The 9,398-nt window shown below is 51.1% G+C and overlaps 1 protein-coding gene across 50 annotated transcripts in view; it reads right to left on the bottom strand.

Annotated features, from left to right (window-relative positions):
- Nucleotides 1-9,398, bottom strand: part of EPB41L1 (erythrocyte membrane protein band 4.1 like 1) — a 137,241-nt gene that overhangs the window by 29,414 nt on the left and 98,429 nt on the right. For 17 of the 50 annotated variants that reach the window (XM_063720463.1, XM_063720461.1, XM_063720476.1 and 14 more), the window contains 2 exons: nucleotides 6,829-6,977; nucleotides 3,163-3,345 (listed from right to left, as the gene is read on the bottom strand). In XM_063720463.1, the coding sequence (XP_063576533.1) occupies nucleotides 3,163-3,345; nucleotides 6,829-6,977 (332 nt within the window). 50 annotated transcript variants of the gene reach the window in all.

The following is a 9,398-nucleotide window of genomic DNA, read 5'->3' as shown; positions in this document are numbered from 1 at the left end:
GAGAAACAATGGATGAGGGAGGGGCTGGCCCTTTATGGATCTCTGGGATGGGGACATTTCCTTATCACAGCATGGGGACAGCATGGGTTACCCATTGCTTCCATCTGCTTGGCAGAATCTGGCACATTCCCCTCACCCCAGAGAAAGGGTTTTCTTAAGACCACAGAGGGTGGTTCTGGGTGGGCAGGAGGAAGGGGCACAGGAAGGTGAAGACAGTAACCTCAGGAGATGCTGCGAGGCTTTTCTGAGTGAACACTTCCAAGCCTGCGGCTGCTCCAGGCTCAGGTACCAAGTCCTGCTGAGAGATGTCCTGGGTCCTCTGGGACTGCAGGGGAGGCCCAGAGCCAGAGGAAAGGGAAAGAGGGAGGAAGGGAAGGAGAGACAGAGACAGGAAGACAGGGAGAGAGAAAAAGTAGGAGAGAGAGACACACACACAAAGTCCATAAATAGCCCAGCTTTTTAAGTCCCACATCTGTAGGATTTGTGGATTAGGTCAGGGAGTAGCCACTCTGTTGGGTGAGCTCGGGAGGGACTGCCCTTCTGAACCACTTAAGGGAGGCAGGCCCACAGTCAGCCCCAGTGCCCTTCCCCCATGGCCTGCCCACTCTCATTCAGAGATGTTGGAGCCATACCATTTACACTCTGGCTCCAGATGTCTCTGGCTTAGGCTATGGTTCAGTCGTGCAGTTTGGATTACAGCCCCCTTTAAACACTGAAACTTGGGTTTGGCAAATGGGAACAGTTAAAGTTCCCTCTGTTTTCCCCTTGGCCCAGATGAGGCCCAACAATATACGAGGAGGCTTGCTAGGAATTCTGGATGACACAGGCATCTTCAGGATGCCCTCCACAAAACTGATTTTGGGATCAGGGATTCTAGTCACCATCAGCAATAGCCCCATGACTGCCCAGCACCTTCCAGTTGAGAAAGTGCTTTTATATTCATTATTTCACTCCACTTTCCCAACTACCCTATGGAATGACCATTTTGGTCCTCTTGTAGATGGACTAGGCAATGCGGCTCAGAAATGGGAAGTTACTCACCCAAGGAGCCAGTCTATCCTTGTCTATGGCACCTCCCCATCTCCCAAATCTTCAAAGGCCCCTAAATGCCAAGGGGGGCCTGTAAGCCAGTTCTGAATGGTCCATAGCTCCAGGGTGAGCTCCTGGACCATAGTTCTTTCCAGCAGTGGACTATACTTCTTGCGGCTGAGCGGGGCTGGGAGGTGGAGCAGATTCTACCTTTTAGTAAGACCCATCTTCTAGCAGTTCCAGCTATCACCAGCAGGTGGGGCACACCCTACACCAGGCTACACTGAGACACTCCAGAGCTCTAGACCTCACTTCCCAGGGCTCATCCTCCCCTTCTCTTCTGGAGACTCACTCTTTCAGTAGTCTCTGCATCCCACCTCGCCCACAGCCAGGCCAAGCTTGGCCAGCCCACATCAGGATTGATTAGAGGCCACGCTGAAGGGCAGAAGAGGGCACTGTTCACTGGATCACTAGACCAGCCTCCGCCACCCAGCCCAGGGTCTTGCTTGTGCCAGAGGCAAACAGAGGCCCTTCGTGGATGCAGAGGTCTGCCCTTCTTCCACGGCACCAGCCTTAAAGGCCCCCAAAGCATCCCTACTTCTGTGACTCACAAACCAGAAAGCCACCCCAGTAGCTCTCTCTGGACTTAGGCCTTACTAGACAAAGCCGTCTGTTATCTGGCAGGTTCAGGCCATAGTAGCACTGATTCAATAAAATGCTCTGCTAATTAGATCATGGGTGCATCACCAATTTTCAAAGCATTAGAGGGCAGCACACATACAATTGACTCTCTACCTGGTCTTTATGTGATTTGGTCTTGCTCCTAGGCAGCTGTGATTTAATAGCAAATACAATAGCCTGGGTCACAAGAAAATTGCATTCTGGCTCCTCTTCCATCAGCTAAGACACTGAATAAGTCCTTCCTCTTTCTGGGTCTCAGTGCCCCTATCTGTAAAATGAAGGTTCTGAGCAGGTTCCCAGGGCCCTTTCAACTTTTATTTTATTTAGGAAAGGGGAATTTTATTTCTTAAAGAAAAGTCATCTGTGAATGCCTCTAGTTAAATTAGTATGCTTGACTTTAACACTTTGGATTGAAACATGCTTTCTTTATCCTGATTTGACGTTAACCTCCTCTGTGGAAGAGTCTGGAACTCTCAAGTGAAACAATAACTCATACTGCGCATCCAGGTACTCTGCTAGTCCCTCTAAGTGCATTATCTCACTTAATCCTTACAACATCCCCATGAAGTAGATGCTTTTATTATCTCTACCCAACGAGTCTCAGAGAGGTTAAGTAACAAGCCCAAAGTCATCCAGCTGGCAGGCAGCGGAGCCGGAATTCAAACCCAGGCAGTGTAAGTCTACACCACAACCATATTTGAGACCAGTAAGCAATCGCTTCAGGGAGAAAACACCTAAGTATAAACTGGGGTAAATATCGCCAAGATTTAGCAAGGGCTAAAAATACTGACTTGAGAGTCTAAATGCAGTGCTTCCCCAAATCCTAACTTCATCTCTTCTTCAATCGAGAAAACACCCCACTCTTTCCACTCAGAAAGGCAGGTCATGTGAGATCCTTTTCTGAAGCCTCAGCAGCAGGTCTGATTTCTGTGAAGGGCCCATTCCCCTCCAGTGGACTACGAAGCCCCTTCTAGGAGGGACCACTCCCCAATCCGTGTTTTCACAATAGGCACAACAGGGTCTGGTTCTGGAGAGAGCTGTTGGGATTCTCAAAATGTAGTGCACATGAGAAGTCTCTGCAGCACTTGTCCAAATGCCGATGCCAGCACTGAGTCCAAATATCTGATTCAGTAGGTCTGGGCTGGGGCCCTGAAACCTGCATTTCTAACCAGCACCCCTTCCCCATTATACTCGGGCTGATGGAAGGGGAGTACGCCAAGCTACCATGGGTCTTGAGTTTTTCAGGTTTTAAGTTGGTCTCCAGGACCCAGGATTCCAAGATTTAGTGAATTCATCTCCCTTAGCCTAATCTACCACCCTCTCCATCCCCACCAGCCCCTAAGCAGCAATGGGGGAAGCATATTGGTGTGGAGGATGAGTGTAAGTCAGGATGTAGCAACCCAATGCCTCTTTACCCAAGGCCCCTATCGAGGGGTTCAGGGCGACACCTACCTCATTGGCTTTCTCAGGGGTGCCCTTGGGGGAGGGGGAGGCGGGGGAGGAGGGCAGCCTGCGCTCCCATTCCCAGTCTCGATCCCGGTGGATGAGTTTGCTGTTGGGCTCCTTCAGGGTCCTCTTGAGCTCATTGATACTGGCCTGGTGCTTCAGCAAGACGTCTTCTGGCTTGTCTAAGAACTAGGGATAGATGGAGAGGGTGGTGGTGTTAGGGGAACAGCTCCAAGCAGGGGATGCAAGATGCAGGGATGATGGCAGCAGTCACCATCACCACCCTCCACCAGCAACGTGATTCCCACTCTGACCTGTGTCACCCTCATGGCAGCCCCAGAGACCAACCAGGGCAAGGAGAACCACCCCAACAGGTACACATCCCAAGGCACAGAGCACTGAAGATGAAAAAGAGATGTCTAATCAAGCCACCTTTGCTTCTCCCTTGCCTGGCCCTACAGCCTCTGAACAGCCAACCTCTACCCAAAGCCCACAGGTCTGGGTGAGTTCCCTGTGGTGCTATAAGCCCGGTCTTAGTCACAGAGGTGACTTCCCTCTGTTACAACTAAGGCATAGCAGGCGGCAACTGCCAGAGAGCTATAATAACTCACTAATCCTGTTCACTGGGCTGCTCTGGCTCGTTCAGGGGCCTCCTAGATCCCTCCTGGATCCCAGTGTCCACTTTCTGGCCGAGACTTGGGCCACTGTACTTAGCAGGATGCCCAGTCTGGGCCCCTCCTAGCCCAACATGCACAACTGCTCAGGCCCTGGGGAGGCCCACAGTACAGATCCTCCTCAAGCCAGGGACATCCAGAAGAATGGCCAAGCTCCCACACTAGGGACTGGGGCAGGAAAAAATTGCGTCTAGTCTCCTCTGTGATGGGACACTACCTTCCCCAACCACCCTGGACCTTCCAGATACCTTTCAGGTACTGACTCACCAATAGCAGACAGGGTGAGATACAGCCAGATAGAGAAACTAGAATGCTGTGGAGTGTTCAGGAAGATTAGGAGAATTAGAGACCAGGAAGAAGAGCAGTAAGTCCCGTGGCTGGGCACAAGAATTGAGCCAGGTATAGCCGGATCTGTAGGATTCTACCTATATGGGTAGTGTTCCTAGCCAGTGCAGCATGACAGTCATCTCCTTAGGTCAAGGGAGGACGAGCTTTGCGCAGGAGCTGGCAGGGACCTGCCAAAGCTGTTTATCTGGCTACTTCTGGGGCAAAATGGTGGCTGGCAGCCCAAGGACGCTTATCTGCAAGGCTGCTTAAAAATTCATGTTAACTCAATTCAGGACAAGAAATGGACAATCTCAGCTTATTAAAGTCAGATCAGCTAATTCTGGAAGAACCACTGGAAGGTAAGCTTACCCTTGGACAAAGCTAGAATCTTCCCCTGGGCTCATCTCTGGTACCCAAGGATCCACTATGGCTGACTCCTAAGCTACCTCAGGAAGGAAACCAATCCCAGTGAGGCTCCTGCTTTCCCTCCAGACATCTGTCTGTTCCTCGGGCATCCCTTCCCAAGCTGAGCTGTCCTCTGGACAATAGCTGTCTGAGAAGTCAAACCTGATGGTGCTTGCACAGGGAGAGGGTTTGGGCTGCAATGGGTAGTGAGTCCCAACCTGAGATGTGGCTTGTCGTCTTCCATCACAAACCTACCCCACTGCCTCCGTGGGTGTGTTATGTCCCTGAAGGCTGTAGGGAGCAGTGGGATCCTGGGATCCTTAAAGGTTAAGGGCATTGGAGAAACCTAGTCTGAATGCTTTGCTGTGCAGACAGGGGACTGGGGCCTGAGGGGAATTTCCCAAGACCTTCAAAGAGTTGGTGGCAGAAACGGGGTTGAAACCCAGATCTCAGAACTCCAAGGCAAGGCTCTTCTTATGTCCCAGTCTCTGGCCCTTTCCCTTGGCAGCCCAAGAATAAACCCACTTCTCTTGCAGTTAAAGTTCAGATGAAGAGTTGGTGACTGTGTGAGAGGGAAGAAGTGGTTAACATGGAAGGAATAATTTGGGAAGCAACAAATGGGAAGAAGACGAGGAAAGGAGGAGAAAAGGAGGAGGTTTCTGCCATAGCTGAGCAGTAATCGACCCTGCCTTGGGGAGGTGTAGGACTGGAGTTGGGGCAGATGCAGATGTGCTCTGAGGCACCTCCCTCCCCCACCCCAATCCCCACTCCCACATCTGACTGCCAATAGATACAAAAAGAAGCTAGGGGTGAGGACACAGGGGACACAGACGAGATGGAGGCAAGACCAAACAGTGCTGTCGGGGAGGAGATGAATCTAGGGAAGGGGTGGGTCAGGGGAGATGTGCTAAATGAAAGCACAGAATGGCCTGGAAGAGCTGGTGGTGCAGGTGGGATGGTCAGCAGGTGAGCTGCAAGTATGGAGGACTGGGTGAGCTGGGGAGAGGGTGGGAGGGCTGAGGAAGGAGGGAGAGATAGCCGATTGGCCAGGAGAGTCTAAGAAGGGAGCTGGAGAGATAAGCTTAGCGGGTGGCAGAGTGGGGAGCAAGGACGGCTGCAGAGGGGGATGGCTGGGGAGCAGAGATGAAGTTGAAGCTGAGATGGTGCCAGGGAAGTGAGCCTGGGATGGACTGTGGGATGGTGACAAATGAGCTAGGGATGGGAACGGCTGGGTAGGGAGGGACAGGTCCCATGCAGTACCTCCTGCTTGTGTCTCGGCGTGGTTTCCTGCTCCGGCTAGTGGGATGTGGTAGGAGGGAAAGAAAGCAGCAGGGTCAGTAGAGCAGATGGATTAGAGATACCACGATGGGCTTGGTCCAGCAAGGAGCCCAGAGCACTCACACTCGACCAGGTGGAGGCCAGGGCAGCTGGGTGGGCCACCAGCAGGGCAGTGAGGTAGTCGGAAGAAGGTACAGGTGTGAAGCAGGGCGCTGTCCCAGGAAGGCAGAGAAGGGAACTAGAGGCCAAGTGGGCAGAGCCACACTGGGCAGATGGGATGTGAGAATGGGGTTCCCTGTCTCTTGCTGTCAGTGGGAGCATGTTCAAGGCCCTGTGCTCACAAGGTAGATGGAAAGAAACCTGCTGAACAACTATACCAAGAGGAAGCTCTCCCTGGCCTGTGCGTGCACACACCTGTGTGTGTGCATGTTGTTTGCACATCTGTGTGCATGGATCTAAGGGTGACGGGTGCATATATCTGTTATTAAATGTGTGTGAGGCTGAGGTCATGCACTCCTGCATGAGCATGTAAACACAGATACTGGGAGTGTGTGTATGCACCTGAGTGGGGCCTGGGGAAATAGAAAGGGGACACACTTGAACCTCACACTCCTGAGAGCTGTTGGTGACACCTGGTCATGCTCTGAGGAGGAAGAGAGCGGTGCAGATCCAGATCCCAGTCAAAGGGGCAAATTAAGAGTGTGCAAAAGGAGGCCTGAGTCCTCTAGGGGACAGAGTGCCCCTCTGGAAAAGCAGGGCAAAGCTGGGGAGAGTATAGGGCAGGCAGCATGCCCACTCCCATGCCTGCCCCATCCCGGCAAGGGCCAGGTATTGAGAGATGACCCAAAGGCAAGGCCCTGCCATGGTGCACTCCATAGCAAGGGTGCTTGGCCACAGCTGGAGGCACGTGAAGGCCAAGGCCGAGGCTAGACCTCAGGTCAGCCTCCTGATCCCCAGGGCAGAGGGTATGAGAAAGCCAGGCTCCTACCTTTAGCTCCTTGATCTTGGTTGGAGTCCTGACCTCTCCCTCCTCAGCCTCTGACCGTCGCCCCCCAGACTCGCCATCCTCATCCCGCTTGTCACCGTCAGGCCCTGCATCGTGGTTCTCGCTGACCGAGGCTGGGCGGGAGAACTCTGCTGAAGTGGGTGGAGATAGCCAGGCAACCATGTGAGACCGCTCCCAGAGAACAGAGAACCAGCCCAGCCCTGCCCAACCACGCCTGGAGTGGAGCCACCTCTTCCACACCCCTCACCCATTGCCCAGAGGGGTGAAGTAGACTTCTGATCACATGGTCAGTGAGTGGCAGAGCTGCCTCCCAGCCCAGGACTCCTTCCTGGTTTCTACAGCACTAGAGCCTGGCTTCAAATCTCAAATCCATCTGTTCTTGACTGTGTGACCTTGGGTAAGTTACATAATATTTCTGGGTCTTGGTTTCCTCATCTAGAAGCAGTGCCTGCTTTAGAAAGCGGAGGTGAGGAATGAACAAGCTAATGTATATAAATATTTATGGAAGAGTGGCTGGCACAGGGTGAGCCTTCCATCAATGGCGGCCCATAAATGTTGCTGTTTTGGTTGTGGTGGTTGTGGTAGAATACTCAACTTGATCATCATTTAGCAACACACAAACATTGTGAGATTAGCTTTCCCAGCGAAAGCTAAAGTCCTAAAATTTGCAACTGATTTACCTTCTTTATAAATTAGGGAGAATTCAGGGAGATGCCTGCAATAACACCTTTCTCACTCACTGGTATTCCAAAATGCTTTTCTGAATAGGAAAGGAAGGGGTGGAACTAGACTTCGCATCAGGCATTGGGCATAATCCGACTATGCCCATGGATTGTGTCTTGGTGGAAAATAGGCTGAAAAACACAGGTTTAAAATAACCAGAGCTCAGATTATCCTTGGGGTTGGCCTAGATTTTAAAAAGAGGATAATTATCCTTTCTATTCATATACACTCACTTTGCAAAGTACGCATTTATGCATATATTTCGTTTGATTTACACAATACCCTATGTTGATGGCTGGAATGGGACTGACTTATCCCCATTTTACAGAGGATAACTGGAGACATCAAGGGGGGAAATATCCCACTGGTGACTTTTTGGTGAGTTGGGACAGGGACCAAGGCCTCCTGGCTTAGAGTCCATGCTTCTGTTCCTCTCCAATGAGCTTCACCAGCTCTGGGCTAACCTCTGCTGCCTGCCAGAATCTGGACTTCATTTGGCTCCTGACATAGTAATGGAAGCTACAGGAGAGGGACCTTTCCCTTTGCATAAACCCCAGTTGTCAGTCCTCTGTCTACCCAAGGAGAAGAAGGAGCTTCTTCAGCCTCAGACGAACCCTAGCAGAACTACACATCTTTCAAACATGCACAGGAGTCCTGAGACAAGTCTCATTTTCATATACCAGAAAAAGTATCAGACTTTCTTAATCACCTGGCAAACTCCTAGGTATCCTTCAAAACCCTGCCCAGTTGGCACCCTTTCTGCAGAGCCATTTCTGCCCCTTCTAGACTTAATTCCTCCCTCCTCACAGCTATTCTACATTCTACACATGCTTTTCCCATTGCTTGAACTACAACAAATGCTTACGAACCTGCTATTCTATGAGCTCCTCAAAGGAAAGGGCCAAACCTATTCACTCTAAATACTATACCCAGGACCCAACACAAGGCCTGGCACACATATAACACTCAGAAAATATAAGTAGAACTAACTTGCCTGAAGCCTGCCCCAAGGTGTTCTGGGAGTATCCACGGTTTCCCTACCCAAGTCCCCACTTTCCACCTTTTTTTTTTTTTTTTTTTTTTTTTTTGAGACAGAGTCTTGCTCTGTCACCAGGCTAGAGTGCAGTGGCGCAATCTCGGCTCACTGCAACCTCCACCTCCCGGGTTCAAGTGATTCTCCTGCCTGAGCCTCCTGAGTAGCTGGGACTACAGGCGCCCGCCACCACGCCCGGCTAATCTTTGTATTTTTAGTAGAGACGGGGTTTCACCATGTTGGCCAGGATGGTCTTGATCTCTCGACCTCGTGATCCACCCGCCTTGGCTTCCCGAAGTGTTGGGATTACAGGCGTGAGCCACCGTGCCTGGTCTTTTTATTTTTTATTTTTTATTTTTTTTTTGAGACAGAGTCTCGCTTTGTTGCGCAGGCTGGAATGCAATGGTGTGATCTCAGCTCACTGCAACCTCTGCCTCCCAGGTCCAAGCAATTCTCCTGTTTCAGCCTCCCGAGTAGCTGAGATTACAGGCGCATGCCACCACGCCCGGCTAATTTTTGTATTTTTAGTAGAGATGGGGTTTCATCATATTGGTCAGGCTGGTCTCGAACTCCTGACCTCAGGTGATCTGCCCACCTTGGCCTCCCAAAGTGCTGGGATTACAGGCATGAGCCACCGCGCCCAGCCCCAACTTCCCACCTTTAAGCCACTCTCTACAAACCTAAAAACAATAATGATGGGTACAATTTCTTAAGGTGCTACTATATGCCACAGAATATTTTCTAGGCATGATCTCATTTAGTTTTCCCTAGAACACAGCAAAGTAGGTACTATGTA

Source organism: Pongo abelii, chromosome 21 (genome assembly GCF_028885655.2).
Source record: "Pongo abelii isolate AG06213 chromosome 21, NHGRI_mPonAbe1-v2.0_pri, whole genome shotgun sequence".
Taxonomy (NCBI): Eukaryota; Metazoa; Chordata; class Mammalia; order Primates; family Hominidae; genus Pongo; species Pongo abelii.
Note: the sequence above shows the minus strand (reverse complement) of the source record. Positions and strands in the feature narration are given on the sequence as shown.